General features: G+C 34.2%; 1 protein-coding gene across 6 annotated transcripts in view; it reads right to left on the bottom strand.

The window, feature by feature from the left end:
- Nucleotides 1-17,646, bottom strand: part of LOC123551407 (runt-related transcription factor 3-like) — a 56,134-nt gene that overhangs the window by 13,272 nt on the left and 25,216 nt on the right. For 3 of the 6 annotated variants that reach the window (XM_045340327.2, XM_045340329.2, XM_045340328.2), the window contains exons 2-3: nt 16,237-16,398; nt 5,516-5,872 (exon numbers count right to left, since the gene is read on the bottom strand). In XM_045340327.2, the coding sequence (XP_045196262.2) occupies nt 5,516-5,872; nt 16,237-16,398 (519 nt within the window). Of the gene's footprint in view, nt 1-5,515; nt 5,873-6,780; nt 6,920-16,236; nt 16,399-17,646 lie in introns of those variants that run through there. The other 3 variants (XM_045340331.2, XM_045340332.2, XM_053540900.1) reach the window with 3 other exon arrangements.

Below are 17,646 nucleotides of genomic sequence, written 5' to 3'. Positions count from 1 at the left end.
CCACTATAATTTCTAGACCATATTAACAAGAAACCTCAATAACAGAAAATGGAACGCTAGAAAATCATTATAACAACTTGCTAGAGGTAAACTATACATGTATATCCTAGATTTTCTCCAGCTCTACTGCTCTGGAGACTTTCTTTTCTCTGAAATACAGTAAAGCAATATTGCCAGTGGAAAGTAGTCGTGCTGACATTAAAAACTGCTGTCGCAATCCTATTCACCAGAAGAAACTGCTGCTGCTGTTGTTGTTGAACTGCACGTAGAATCCATGGAGACCAACCACCCCTTGGAGTGAAAGAAAGAGTTACGTCACTGTGTCTTTAGTTGGCAGTGTAATTTACAGTTAAAAATGCCTCATTTAAAGGATAATGAACTTTTGTACGATTCCAATTTTTGTTCACTGTTACTGAAGCTCTTAGTCTTTAATTAAATGGTGTAGAAAGGAAAAAAATGTGTGTATTCTCTACAGACCAACTGCGAGCAGATAAGCGATACTATGACCCTAGGTTCGTGTCACGTATCTGCTGCAACACTAATGTAATTGTCTAACAAAAGTTAACGGAGAACGCTACGGATTTATGATATCATAATGCAATCAAGCGTCTCATGAGAAACTCTCAGGAAAACAGTAATGCAGTTAACTAAACACCTGCACATTTCGAGTGTTTTGTACAATCTGAAGTAAACCACCAAGCGATTGGTACTTCAATGCCGGAAAATATTCTTGATACATTACTCACTAAAACTATACACTTAGTAACTAATTGCGACCTTTTTGACACACATTTTCTTTTGACACGGGTGTCAACGCATAAAAGAGAAACGAGTTGATTTTTTTTTCTGAAACAGGAATACGTGTGTCTTTTTTCCTACAACCGGACGACTGACTGATGTCAGAAATTTGGCACAAATTATACCTCATTAGCCTTCGTGGCATACAAATTTGAACTGTCAAATTAATTGCCTTATTTGCAATGTTAAACCCTTAACTTTTACCTACGCTCCTTTACAAAACTTTGTCTAGATACCGGGGTTTCAGTCTGTTATACCAAAACATTTCCTCGAATTTTCATGAATTTCTCAGACACAGAATGATTGACATAATTGTAAAGGCTTTTTTTTTGTCGGCATCTTCACTAAGGAGAAAATTAATCCATTTTACGATGACAACAAAATACTCTCGTGGTCTGGGCCTACAAAAGACCGTTTCGTGGGAAATTACATTTGCTAAATTCAATTCAGTTCTTAGTTTTGATTTTTTAAGAAGACGAGTCTTAGTTTTAACAATACGCTTCCACTTTTCATTCGCAGGCCCTCCTAACACACTAATGTTTAGGCAGATTGCTCATTGGAGTCAAAAATAGAATCAGGGAAAATATGGTACTTAAAAATTAAAATTCATTACCATGCTTCAATAAACTGAATAGAACTTCTAGTCAAATTTCAGGATTGAGAGCAATTTTATGCGCCCAGTCTACCAAGGTTCGCCGCATTAACCATAAACCTCCCAATGCGCGTGCCGCCCGCGTGCACCTCAATTTTCCGGCACAGAACACAAAACAAATTCTACATAATACACCGGGTCAGGCAACATTGCATACTAATAAGAAGTTCGTACGCATCATGCATGTCCCGAGAAAATGGCAATTATGCCGCCAAGCCTTTCAAGAATATGGAAAGACTGATGAGCAAAAATCACTTTAGACAGATTGAATATAGCTTTCACAGATCTATATTGTTCTCACTGTTTTCAAAAAGTCTAAATGCTCCGTTTTTCAATTTTAACTTTAATTAACGAAAGATGCAATCAGATTTAAAAAATAATTTAAAACGTCTCTAGCAAGGCGCACGTGTTAATATCCGTAGTCAATAGATATTTGTTACGGGGATCATATCGCGTTCTGCCTATACAGATATATGCTAAAAGGGTACCATTTTCGAAAAATTAATGTTGAATGCGTTATAAGTGTATTATTTTTAAGCATTTAATCTAAATGATATTAAGAATAGACGACATTACAAGCAATCTTCGTATCTACGGATGTGTGGTTCAGTTTTAAAGATTAAGACAGAAGATCTATACTAAGTCAGAGTAAAATATACAGTACAACTTACATTAAGAGATCACCCAAGGAAAGGACAAGAAGTGGTCAACTGGGTCTCTTATACAACAAAGTTTTGTTCTTGAATTGAAAAAGTTGTCTCTTAATGCAAGTTGTCTCTTAATGCAAGTTTTAATGCAAGTTGTCTCTTAATGCAATTTGTCTCTTAATGCAAGTTTTAATGCAAGTTGTCTCTTAATGCAAGTTGTCTCTTAATGCAAGTTTTAATGCAAGTTGTCTCTTAATGCAAGTTGTCTTTTAATGCAAGTTGTCTCATAATAGACGTCGTCTCTCGAGCAAGTTTGACTGTATATGCAAATCTGTAACAATTATTAAATGTTTGCATGACATTCGTGATTGTGGCAACCGTGGTCTCGTAAAGACCGCCATATCTGTACTGCCGGTCAAATTACAAGGTCTTTAATCTCCGTGTTCTGCAAACGTTGGTCCTTATTTCCTGCTACACGTCATTTTCTGAACCATGTCAGCCTCGCGAATCCATGACAACCCAGGTCACGTGCTGTAAAATAGCACAGTAACCAAGGCAAGCACGTGTCCATGTCAGATTCCGCCATAAAATTCACAACATATTGTTGTAAACCCCTAAGCTTAATGCATCTTTCTTCATTTTCCCCCACAACTTCAATACCCTCAAACAAAGTGACAGCCGGGCAAGTATCGAATTTTGTGTCTTTAAGAAAAAAAATGTGGCGAAAAGACCCTGTTATTAAGCCTTTGTTTGAGGTTAGTTTTATTGCTAAAAACTACCATTTGGTTCCAGAGCTTTTGGTCATACGATAACGAAGAAGGCCGCTTTCGGTTCTTTGTTCCACAAGAACCCATTGTGGTGATTTAATGACGGCAGATTATGAGTTTCTAAGGAAATATTCAAATTAGCGTTCTATCATAATAATTGCATCTTTCAAAACGAAATGAATTAAGCCCCGTCGCTTATTGATTTTAAAAACACGGAGCTCTGAAAAGCATCTCGTTTCGGCTTAGCCCTAATTGAAATCTTTAACAATAAGCGCAGAAACATAAAATTAAGAAAATTAATGCCAAAATCTGTAACCGTGTATGACAAAGAAATTTCGTTTACGCATTACTTGTACGCAACTTTAACCTTGTTCATGGTTTACTCACTAAGGACTTTATCAACCCATGCACACAAATCCATGGAAGAATGTTAATAGAACATAAGTTTAAAAAGTAAAATATCTACAGGTACTACTTTTATTCAACCTACGCATTACCATATATGGACATGTTTACTACAACTTCATTGACAAATTTTATCGTAGTAAAATTGACCTTGTAAATTACCTGTGCCACGTCACTTAGTAAACACACCTGAGAACCAATCGCGGTAAAGCAGCGTGAAGTATAATTAGAATAATAAAACATTAACTTGATTGTGCTACTGTCTGGCTAATGAACAAACATACTACGCATTTCGAAATGCCTGACGGACCTTTTAACATGTTATGTAAGTTGTAAACACGAAAAAATTCTACATTCATACATTTCAAGAAACAAAACATTTCATATACACTATGCGAATGCTGTTTTCAACTGTTTTTGCTATTGTATTGATACTGAAAATGATGAATGATTGTGCCAAAGCTTATAGAATTAAAACAAATACGATAAATGAATACTGAATAATGATAAAGTTACTGATGATGATGTTGATGTTCCAAAAAGAAAAATGACAACAAATATGATGATGATGATTGTGGTAAGGATGGTGGTGATGATTGTGGTAAGGATGGTGGTGATGATTGTGGTGATGGTAATCATGATGATGCTATCTGCTATCCATGATCCTATTGATGGTGGTGGCGGTGCTAATGGTGATGATTATATAGTTTCTGCTATTAGCGATCCCGGTGATGATGTTGATGATAAGGATGATGCTAATAACACAGTTGCTGCTACTGCCTACCCTAACCATGATGACGATGATGATAGTTGTGTAAATGATGACGTTGTTTAACTGTCGTCATGATCATGATCGGATAAAACATTGCATCATCCTTGTCAATATATTTGTATATAAGCTAATGAATATAAAAATATATATATATAAGAAATAATATATATTGTTGTCTGTCAATATCCTATTAGTGTATATTTAACTGTAAATAAACACGCAATACCATATTAGATACAGAGACATTAAGTGACGTATGTCGCGCGCGCGCTGTCTACCTTCAGGGCAATTATGCAAATTAGGAAATATAAACTACATGAAATACGGGGAAAGTAAACGAACTTCCACGTATATGATTAATTGCGAAATACTAATGTATAAACCCTAATGACGACAAGATGGATACTACAAAGTACATATTTATGATATTGTTTATGATGTATTCACGAGAGGTTTTCTTTTTCATGTTTATAAATTTGTATTTCAAGCACATATATATCTGTATTAATATATACAGAAATAATCGTGATTATGTTACAAACCTAAATAATGTTTTATAAACATATATATAATTTAATTGACGCATCTGAATTTTAAGATGACGAAAGCAGGTGACAAAAATAAGGACTAAGGGGACATAATGAGACTGCAAGTTATTGGTAACTACCACGATAATTATTCTGCTATAACGATATGCAAGCTTCTAAAATCAGAAAATGTACAAAATGTACTTGCTGAACTTAATATACAGTCAAATTCGTGACTGTATGATGTCATTAAGTACACTTTTCTAAAGAAAAAAAAACAACAAAAACTGCTGTGATACATTGAGACACTCATACACCATCTGATTGGTACATTTACCTATATACGAAGAAGAAATGTTTACCTGATGGATTAATTTGAAACAAAATGCGTAAATAAAATGCTGTTGTTTCAGTACATTATGAATCAGGATATACACGCTACACGGATGTGTGTATGTGTCAATTTGAATGTAGAATAGCTGTAGTAGTTATAAATAATATATACGATAATATTAAATGAGAACTTAACATTTCCTTAAGTCCATCTATGATCTACCTGTAAGATGTTATAATTAACGTCGTTGTGTTTTGAAAAGGCGAGTCAAATTAATTTACAAAACTAATAGTACATTTTACGTAGTTTCGTTACCACTATTTTTAAACCACATGTTCGTTTTTCATTGTACATTGTTATTAACCACTCCTCATGTTTACAAGTAAAGTCAGATCTAATCGCTCAACTATACCATTCAACACTGGGTGGTTTATGTATATTTATGGATTTAATCTTGTCCTATATCTAATTTTGATTACCGCGATCTTTACCACCACCCCTGGGTCGTTTCGGTTTCGAGTCTCTACCTGAATCATTTCCTATTTTGGCGTCACTGATATGAAATTGTGAAAACGGTATCTAACAAAGAGTTAAGTAAAATGTACTAACTCACCTCTGCCACTTCGTCCAACGAATCGAAGATCGTTGAATTTAGCCATCTGGTTCTTCATGTAAGCTGTACTATTCCTCAATTCTCCAGTATAATTTTCATCATTTCCACAGGCTATTGTCACTTTAGTTCCATCCTTTATTTCTCCAAGTGCTATCACTTTGAACGGCACGGGTAGAGTCTTATTCGATCTCCAGTGAGACGGCAGCTTGGTACACACAAAGTTAGGACTCCCCGTCCTCACCAGCTCCCCCGAGTGTTCCCCGAGGACGGAACTCAAGCTCTTGTCCCCAGGGAAAACGTCCACTTGGCTCATTGTAGCATGTGGATTATCGGTGAACGGCGTTAAACCGTTCAAATCTGCCGGTAAATGCATGCGGTTAATAATTTAGTAAACACACTTATTTCAGTTATACTTTTACTATGTAGTTCGGTTAATACAACCGATATCGAGGGTTGCGGTTTTATGAATGGTTGGAAGTATTAACTATGTTGGTTTTTACACAGAGGACACTCCTTCGATATGATTGGCTGACTGACTCAGCGGTGTTCGCTGAGGTGAATCAATATTACTACGCGTCGCGTATTTTTATATCGCCTCGCTATCTTGCGTAGGTATATCATATTATAGCCAAAATACGTTAATCGTCATTAAAACAATCATCCTAAGCTTAGTAAATTTGATTTCCGTAAACGGAATTTACCGTTTTCTTACATACAATAGAATTCCATACATATACATGTACATCATAAATGTTGGTGTTATCATCATCATCATCATCATCATCGTCATTATCATTATTATTATTATTATTATTATTATTATTATTATTATCTGGGTTACAATTAAGCACTGTACGCGAAACAGCCAATGTGAAAAGCATATCTATTAACAAGTCTATTAAATAAACTTAAATGTACTCGACATATGTTAAAAAGGTGCTGGTATTTTGTGTTTCAATTTTTGAAAGTAGTGTTAACGCTCAATTAATTTTGCACTTCTTATGAAACGCACTATATAACTTTGCTGCACCTTGGTTTTGCACTGCACTGATTTACCAAACTGTATTTTTTTCTTTTAACACTTAAACCTACAGATAAATATAAATATTTGTGTACAAATTAAAACTCTCAATAATATATCGTTTCTTAAAGATATCCAGTGCTATTGTTCTATCTATACATATTTACTGAAATGTAGGAAAACCTCTTCAAATATATTTAACTTTAATAAAATGTATATCATTTTTGTATCTATATAGAGCTACATTTATAACCAAATGTCATGCAGTAACAGTCGATGTTTAAACCACGTCCATTTCTTTTCTCACTCTCTCTCTCTCTCTCCTTTTTTTGTGGTAGTATGCACTTATATTGTGTTTGATTATACATGCATTATGTGTGTACTAGTTTAAACATTATGCATTAGAACTGTTAATGCACGTCAATTTGTTAATTTTATGTCTGTTTTCGGCAATTTGTTCATATTTTCAAATATGAAATATGTGTCTAGTATGCCTTTAAACCATTAAATAAAATATGTAATAAAACAATAATAACAAAAAAGTACTTTACATGGAAACGTTACTTCCTAGATTTGCAAAAGACGTCAAATTCCAAGTACCGCTTCGGTAGAATTTTCTCCTATATATGGAACTACAAATGAATTTTCTGTTTTATCCGCTGAGAATTTTGCTGCGAGTGTCGTCTGCTTTGCAGAATTATCAGAACAGTGGCGGAAGAAAATATGCCCTTTTGAGAGAAAACGTCGGCTCATTTCTCGCCAACAGAAACGGTTTTCTTGCTTTTAGTGCACATGTATCTCTTCGTGCAACCGGGTGTTCACTATTGGTTATATGTTTGTACTGTAAATCAATTGCTTACAATAATGCCATATATTTTGTTTAGTGACTTTAAAGTCTCATAATACTTTTGCTTAAAACATGACTGCCACATTTTTCGTTATGAACATAAAATACATTAATTTCTTGCTTAAACCTACTTCCAATAATTGTTTTCTCTTATACTTATCAAAGGTTAAAATATTGATGACCATAGTAGAAAGATTTCTTGAATCTATTGTTTTTTATTACGCCCCCCTCCCCCCTTTATGGCTCTAACTGTAAAAGTAGAAGTAGCGCTTTTCTAACCAGATAACTTATGTATAATATCTATTTAGACACTTGATCCATCTGTTTTTAAAATAAAATTTAAAGCCTTATGGAACTTTGATATGATCAGAATAATAAATAGCAATATACAATGATAGTCATTAAAAATATTTTTGTTACTGACATTTTTTCTTCTGCGTGTCAGTTCGGAATAAATTCAGGTTTTAGAAACACGAGTGTTATTTACAGGTAAAATAAATCCAACAAACTTCTAGAATTTTTCGTTTATTGCGATTTTCTTTTATTCGTTGAAAAATACCCCTTCTTATACTACTTCTTCGTGCATCATTTCATTACTTCTGTTTATTTATTTTTAATCTTACACCATTCCAAGTTTTACGACAATTATAACGCGGGGAAAGTAATTTAATACTGAACTGACCAAGAAGGCCATGCTAGATTCGGTATCATTCGCGGTAAGTCAACAATTTGAAACTAAAACTAGCTGCTTCTGCTCTATCGATATGTTTCTGCTTTTCCAATATGCTTCTGCTTTACCGAAATGCTTCTGCTCTGTCGATATGCTTCTGCTCTATCGATATTCTTCTGCTCTAATGATATACTTCTGCTCTATCGATATGCTTCTGTTTTACCGACATATTTCTGCTCTATCGATATGCTTCTGCTTTATCGATATGTTCCTGATGTACCAATATGATTTTGCTTTACCAATATGCTTCTGCTCTATCGATATGCTTCTGCTCTACCGATATGCTCCTGCTTTACCGATATGTTTCTGCTCTATCGATAGCTTCTGCACTATCGATATGCGTCTGCTCTATCGATATGCTTCTTCTCAATCGATATGCTTCTGCTTTATCGATATGTTCCTGCTTTACCAATATGATTTTGCTTTACCTATATGCTTCTGCTCTTTCGATATCCTTCTGCTTTATCGATATACTTCTGCTCTATCGATATGCTTCAGCTTTACCGATATGCCGATATGCTTCTGCTCTATCGATATCCTTCTGCTTTATCGATATACTTCTGCTCTATCGATATGCTTCAGCTTTACCGATATGCCGATATGCTTCTGCTCTATCGATATGTTTCTGCTTTACCGATATGCTTCTGTTCTATCGATATGCCTGGGCTTTATCGATATGCTTCTGTTCTATCGATATTTTCTGCTCTATCGATATGATTCTGCTTTATCATATGCTTCTGCTCTGTCGATATCCTTCTGCTCTATCGATATGCTTCTGTTTTATCGATATGCTTCTGCACTATCGATATGCTTCTGTTTTATCGATATGCTTCTGCTCTATCAATATATTTCTGTTCTTTCGATATACTTCTGCTTTATCGATATACTTCTGCTTTATCCATATACTTCTGCTCTATCAATATGCTTCTGCTTATCATATATTCTCAATGCTTCTGCTTATCGATATACTTCTGCTTTCGATATGTTTCTGCTTCTATCGATATGCTTCTGCTCTATTGATATGTTTCTGCTCTATTGATATACTTCTGCTCTATTGATATGTTTCTGCTCTATTGATATGCTTCTGTTCTTTCGATATACTTCTGCTTTATCGATATACTTCTGCTTTATCGATATACTTCTGCTCTATCAATATGCTTCTGCTTTATCGATATACTTCTGCTCTGTCGATATGCTTCTGTTCTATCGATATGCTTCTGCTTTATCGATATGTTTCTGCTCTATCGATATACTTCTGCTCTATCGATATGTTTCTGCTCTATTGATATACTTCTGTTCTTTCGATATGCTTCTGTTCTATCGATATGCTTCTGCTTTATCGATATGTTTCTGCTCTATCGATATACTTCTGCTCTATCGATATGTTTCTGCTCTATTGATATGCTTCTGCTCTATCGATGAAATTTTCTTTAATAAGTTTCTGTTGATACCCACTAGCCGAAAAAACCCTTCAGAGCCTGAAAATTCTATAAATTACAGTGAAAGTATATAATATTCCTGAAGATCCGTTTGAACGGTGAAAACGATTCATTTGTTGACCTTTATCACAAAATAAATACAAGAAGATATACGAGGGACAGTCATTAAGTTCCTAGTCTTTTGAATAAGTTTGTTATGCTTTAAACGTATTACTGCATCGTATCTGAATTCGGTCTCTATCAAATATGCAGTTTTGATGACTATACTGGTAAGAAAAGGTAGGACGATTCATATATACAGAGACCTGCATGCAGTACGTCAAACCTTAAAATAGCTACCGCCCTGTCCCACCTAGACGCTACTGTTTGGACAGCCATCTTGAGCTCGATTCTAACTTGATTCCGCCTAGATAAGCTTTTTTAATCCGCAAATGTCAATATTCTAGTTCGTCGTACAGACTGACCCCACATCAATTATACAATATTGAAACCCGCCATTCATCCATTTTTCCTTATCCTAGTATATTAATCGAAACATCTAATGCTTCCTGGATATTTTTGGCAATATCTTTCATAAGTCTGAAAGTACATTTATAAAATTTCGTACACTTTTAGAAAATTGTGTTTGTGATAACATATAAAGATTTCAACAAAATCGAATAGAGTGAAAACATTATTTCATTTATTTTACGGCCCGGGCCAATTTTTCAAACGTCACAGAAATACCCATTTTAATAGTGGAACAAATGTCTATTATCATGATACAGAAGTGTAGATATTGACGTCTCACTCGTATATGATCAAAAATTAAACCTTTAAATTCATTTTGTGTAGTATATGACAAGATAAAGAAGTTATTTTATTTTGTTGCGACTATCTTTCATTCTTATTGATGATCTTTTAACGCAATCAGCTACAGTGGGCTCCAAACTAGGACTGGTTTTGGATTATTTTTAATGCGCGTCACTATTGTCAGGATTTCTATTATATTTAAAACCGAACGGTAACATTAGAAGAACAAGGAAATATCATAACCTCTGTCTGGGTGTGGGCGATTGATAGAAGAAAACAATACAGGAGAAATATACCTTTCGAATAGGCGGCAACAAGACTTAAATATCAAGTGTTACAAGCCAGATTACTGTGGTAATGGAAATTTCTTCACATAGAAAAAAGAAGTACAGGTTGTTAAAGCATCTTTGTATATTGTGACGTCATTTGTTTTATTTTGTATTTTGTTGCATATAACGTTTATGTCTGATAGCAATTTTGTGGTACAGTAAAGAAGCGTTATATGTCTTAAGCTTATAACTAGGAATTATTTACTGCGTTGTGTGTCATGATTTTTCTCTACTGGAAGAAACGGTGTCACATAATATCTGTGTTCAAATTAATTTTATGCCCTCATATGTGCACTAACCATACAGAATGTTATAAAATTGGAACAATTTATTTCAAAATCTGTGACATGCTTCCCAAGTATAAAATACAGTAAAATCTAACTGCATGTATACGGGGAAATCTCTAGCTTTGAGCAATCTTTCATTCTTAATGATGATCTTAAATGCAGTCAGCTAGTTTTAGAAAAGTGGAAACACAGAGACAAAACACTGCCACTATCTGTAAATTGCGGAGATATATTTTTTTTGTTATTTTCAGCAGAAATGATGATTGAATACAATGACTTTGTAGTTGGTTTGAAGTGCATTACTTCTTTATTTTTACAAGTCTTACCGTTAAATTTCCTGGTGTTTTTGAAGTTTCCTGACATTGTGGCGGTTAACCTAAATGATACTGGGAAAAACGCCTTACTGATGATGATGTTAAGGAAATGTTGAATTGTTTTAATGTGGACATGTACTGTTTTATCCAGTGGGTGTTTCCTTTTTTTTTTTTTCAAATAATTTCCGACATTATTGTTTAAGTTGGAAGATAAAAAGCGAAAAGACCTCATTGCCATATTTTTGTATAAGAGATGTTTCATATCTTCTATTACATACAAAGATTACAGCAATATTCTGGTTAATATGAAACCAATATTGCTGATTTTAGAATGGTTCTCTGCTTCATTGACACTAATGTAATAGACTATAAAGCGTTGAAAAATAAGAATAAATTTTACATAAATTATATCAAGGTCGTCGATTGTAATCAAACGGTATTTTCGAAAGCAAATGGTTTCATTTGTGATGTGACATACGAGGGTGGGTCGATAAGTAACCGGCCTCTGCTGCTTAACAACAAACTATTTCGGCAATTATGGCTTCAATGCGTAGAGTAGTGTTTATCAAGAACATTTTACGGCAGAATTTATGAATATTAATCAATGTTCTTTGAAATACTGTCACTTGTATACACCCATCCTCCAAACTCTCATTTTCGCCGAAAAATTCTGCTTCAGGATAAACATATTACAATTTTAGAAATATCCTTTTTACATTAATGTACTGAATTTCATCATGATTCGTCAATAATTGGGTATTTTATTAATGTTTAAATTAATGTGGGGAATAGGAAAATTCAATGTTTGTTAGTTTCGGGATTACGTCGTCTATCTTTGGATGCAGTTATCTTTCCAACAAAATGATGTAAAGTTGTGAAGATACCTGCTGTATATTGCCAAAGAATTGTGTTGAAGAGCCATAAAAAATCTTCATTTCTTTGACCTCTTATGGCACTCACATTCATGTATATTTTATACAATTTTCAAAGATGCCGTGGCCGAGTGGTTAAGGTCGCTGACTTGAAATCACTTGCCCCTCATCGATGTGGGTTCGAGCCTCACTCGGGGCGTCGTATTCTTCATGTGAGGAAGCCATCCAGCTGGCTTATGGAAGGCCGGTGGTTGTACCCAGGTGCCCGCTCGTGATGAAATAATGCATGGAGGGGCACCTGGGGTCTTCCTCCACCATAAAAGCTGGAAAGTCGCCATATGACCTATCATGTGTCGGTGCGACGTTAAATCAAAACAAATCAAATCAATCCAAAGATGCAGGAGCTTGAATTATCTCCCCTTACCACGGGATATTCATCAATCATATCATTTATGCTTTAGAAGACGTACGATGCACCAACATATACTTTTAAATAGGTAGGATGTTGACACATATTATTTCCCTGACGGAATGCATCATTTAAGTGAGATCTTTCCCTTTTAAATATTCGAAATATGGGCCCGGGGGTGGGGGTAGGTGAATATTATATCCCCGTATAATATCATAATTGCACAAAATATTTATTCCTCCATACAATAGTCTCAAGAAAGACTCCTTAAAATATAAGTATGCATAAAGAAGTTGAAATCAGACCGGAAGTGGTCTGGGCTGGATATATATATTAACCCGCCCTCGTATTATTATTAGGTTATTTAACATTGTTCTGTACAATACGGAGATATATTTGGATGAGTACCCAGCTGAGTAGAACCATACTGGACGAGCCGCTAGGCGAGTTCAGTATGGTTTTCTCAGCTGGGTACGAGTCCAGATATATCTCGTATTGTACAGTACAATGTTAAATAACCTTTTTATTCTATATCTATTTTATCTTACTATAATAATAGTTTAAATTAAAAATGTTTCACTGAATATTGTATTCCTGCCTTTTCTAGTTTTTCCCAGCTTGGTATGAGTGGAAATATATATTATACAGAACAATGTTAGACCTTAAATAACCTTTTTTATTCTATATTTATTTAACTTCATACGTAATATACGTAATTCATTGAATGTTGTTTTTTTCTGCGTATCATCATTAAAAAAAGTATATGGTGCAACCTCCCTACAACAGCCATTTGGCGATTTGGGTGGTAATAATACTTGGCTGAGATATTATGCCAACAAACATTGTCAGCAAGTTTGGTGAAGATCGGATGAAAACTGTTCGACTTAAAAGAGCGGACAAGGCTAAATTCCCCGTTTTTCAAGTAATTCAAGGACTATAATCAAAGAGTGCCCGGTACAATTTGGCTGGTTATCGAAATTGACCGAGATGTAACGGCTTCTTTTAACGACTTTATCTGATGATCCATTTTACTGTATTTTTAAGTTCTTTATTATTAACGAACGTTTTTTTTATATCTAAATCAGATAGCATTGTTATCCCTTGAATCGTTTTTTTGTGTTGTAAACAAAAAAACTCAAATTAAATCCAGATTTCAAGACGCATAATCAAACTCTGTACATAGAGCGCCTACTTGATCCAATTTACATTCGGAACATTTTCACACGTTTCGGGCTTTATCCTTTGTTTAACATGGGACTGATGAACTGTCCAAATACAGAAAAATACAGGATTTTTTTGTATGCGCGTGCGTCCAAATACAGACAATACAGGATTTTTGTACGCACGTGCATCCAATTATCGTAATATATTGTACGGTCACGTGTTGCAAATGAACGTTCGCGATTGGATAGATAAAATTGGTATAGAATAATATTTAGTATTGTGACCTATTAAGTGCATATTAGTTTGGAACGATATGTGTTTAACATTCTTTGGGCTAAAAAGGCAGCAGGGGTTTTCTTTAAAGTGAGAAAGTTTTCTTCACAAAACAAAAATGTCACTACTTAATTTTGTTCATATAGATGGACGGCATGTTCTTTGTTATTGAAATGATGCAGTATACTGTCTTTTGAAACTGTAATATCATCATATTTTCTCAGGTACTTCAATTATTAAAGACTGTACGTGTACATATAAATTTCACAGAACTTCTTTTCATTTTTCCAAAAATGAAAAACGCAACGGGAATAAGATTCGTAAAGTGTCTTAAAACCATCGACAAGACTATGTGTTTGTTATACATGCATTTTAATAAGTTTTCACTCGTGAACTTCAATTTTTTTTTTACTAAATTCAGTCGTGGCTACACGTCTTGTGAAAATATGGCATCTGTTCAGTATATAATATTTCGATGAACATAATTATCAACGATATATTTCATATCATGTCCTGATTAATATATACGTTTTGAGTCCTATGGCCTCAACAGTGATGAACCCTTATCTGTTAAAAGACAAATAGATATAGTAAAATATTGGATAAAGATATGCAACACTTCTCATGACAATATGTTAAGGTTATTTATAAATTATTGAAAAGAGAGTCAGATTTAGGAAAAGCAAACTGGGTTTCCAATGTTAAGACACTATTGTCTACTTTTGGGTTTTATGATATATGGCTAAGTCAAGGTGACTGTAATCAAAAACTGTTATTATATAATTTCGAGCAAAGAATAAAGGACATATACATACAGAATTGGAATACAGAATTAGAAGAGTCCTCAATGGCATTGATTTATCGCGATATTGCTAGTTTTGAGTTCAAATCTTACCTAAATATTGTTAATGTTTATAAATACAGAGTTGCTTTAACCAAACTTCGATTATCTTCACATAGGTTAGAAGTGGAAACTGGACGTTGGAAAAGACCTAATACAATTTACAATGAACGTAAATGCAATATATGTAATACTCTTGAAGATGAATGTCATTTCGTATGTGAATGTGAACTTTACAAAGATCTTAGAAAACAATACATTAAACCTTATTTTAGAATTCATCCAAATTTTGTTAAATTCATAGAACTAATAACAAGTGAAAACACAGCATATCTAAGATCGCTAGCAGGTTATGTATATAAAGCATTTGAAAGAAGAAGACAACTATTGAATAATTTTATATAATATTAAATAGCTCATTATTGTCTCTCCCTGTAAATGTTGTTTATATAATGTTCTGATGCTTAGTAGTATTTTATATGTGTTTCTGTTCGCCATCTGACCTGCATGTCATACTAGTATTTATTATACATGTTAACATGTTTTGTAAATGTTCATGGGCCTGAAATGGCTTATTACGGAAATAAAATGTTCAAAAATGTTCAAGATGAACGAATAAGCTTAAATGGTTTATAAACTTGTACAAAATGTGCAGCTACGACTTTTCAATATCGTCAACCACTTTTGATCAAACGTCAATTTTCTGCAAGTGTTTCTTTCGCAATTTATTACTTCTACTCTATTCACCACTGCATCGATGTGTTATGATGGTATTGGAACTAACGGTAAAATCTTAATATTTATCAATGCCATGATGTGGTTAACCAAAACACCTGATTATTCCTACTGAATGTCCCGACTTGATTATTTGAGCCGTGCCATGAGAAAACCAACATAGTGGCTTTGCGACCAGCATGGATCCAGACCAGCCTGCGCATCCGCGCAGTCTGGTCAGGCTCCATGCTGTTCGCTAACAGTTTCTCCAATTCCAATAGGCTTTAAAAGCGAACAGCATGGAGCCTGACTAGACTGCGCGGATGCGCAGGCTGGTCTGGATCCATGCTGGTCGCACACCCACTATGTTGGTTTTCTCATGGCGCGGCTCATTTGTGTAATAAACATAATGGACAGGTTTTGATACTCGTTACGAAAATTAGTCCGTTCCAAATGTTGTCGTTGGTTTATAGAAAACCATTATACATACCAAGAACATGTCAGCAAATTTGGTTTATGACTAACTTTATTCTTTCAAGGTAGAACTCTACTGTTGGCTCCAAAGAATAGCATTTTTATATGATGAAGATATTTACTATCAAAGTTCATCTTTGTATAATTTAAAACATAGAATACTGATTTATGGTTAAGATAATGATACTGTGAATATGACGAAAATAAGTGTTTACCTGGTTTTTCATTTTTTGTTTTAGATTGTGAAGCATTGTCTGTCGGAATTCTGAATCCACTTTTGATATCTGTAATGCCCTGAGGTGGGTTGCATATCATAGACTCCTGGGATGATAAGCTGAGGTGGTCTACACATAATGTTGTCCATGTTTGAGTCTGATCTAAAAGACAAGAAATAAGTACATAGTGTTAGAGAAGTCAACGATTATTGATTTTGATATGAAAGACACTTGTAATAAAAGCTAGTTCCTTCTCAAAGCATGTTTTATAACGAAAAAAAGAGTAAAACGTTACTTGTTTAAAGTATTACCGGTATGCCATTAGTAACTATCTAATCAGGATGATAGAATGTTGATCATGTTAGTAGCAAGGCGATGTCTTTATGATTATTATTATTGGGTCTTTTATTGTTTTAAAATATCTGGGATATAAACTTTTCTTCAAATGATGAATCATACGTTGGGATAAGATGTTTTTCGTCTTCACGTGTATTATCATTACATACGAAACAAGGAACATTTGTGCATGAAAAAAAAAACATTCGCACTTTTAATCTCATATCATGGTGCAGGATCTTAAGTATAAAGTCCTTTGTCACGTAAACTGATATGTTTAAGGTACGTTGAATGAATCAAGTAAAAAGTGTCAATTTAAAGGAAGGTTTGACACGTACTGCTCTTGGTGCATTTAAATGAACCTGATATCGTATTGTCTTTGTTGTAAGGGTAGCTACTCACAGAAAAACGTTGTTACAAAAACAGGCAAGTTATTGTAGTTTTCCTTTATTTTAGTAGAATGAGGACGGAATGAACGAACATTTAGTTGGCGTTGTCTTTTTATTTATTTTATGTACTTTCTGTGATCTTAAGAATGCGTTCTCCTTTAAATCGTTGTACAATGCAACTGAATGCCGTTTACACAGTTTCGGACTTATTTATGTAACTAATGGCAAGGTATACAGAGAATACATGTATGTAAGCTGTTTATTAGGCTGAAGGAAAACACGGCTCTTACAGAACTAGGAAAAGAGTTCGACTACCTTTATTTTGGCTGAGGTTTTCTATAACCACATCGACGTTAATACAATAAAACATACTGACACAAGTGACGTTATCCTTTTTATGGATAGCTGTTTCATTTATTTGATAAATAATGATTACATGAAAGCATATAATATAAATGATATTTAAAAATCAGTCCGCTGTAAAAGCTCCCTGACATTTATGTGATTTTCTGTGTTTATGTGAAAATTTTAAGTTCGTTCAACTTTTATTCAATATTTTGTCAATTTCAATGTTTAAAAGTGTATGATTTAATAAACCACGTTATAATAGTTCTTTGATGAACGCTTCTCAAGACTTAAAGCCACCATATACCATGGTCATTCATCGTGATCAGTTATTTACATT

Source organism: Mercenaria mercenaria, chromosome 4 (genome assembly GCF_021730395.1).
Source record: "Mercenaria mercenaria strain notata chromosome 4, MADL_Memer_1, whole genome shotgun sequence".
In the NCBI taxonomy this organism is placed as follows: Eukaryota; Metazoa; Mollusca; class Bivalvia; order Venerida; family Veneridae; genus Mercenaria; species Mercenaria mercenaria.
This window is presented reverse-complemented; position numbering and strand designations above follow the sequence as displayed.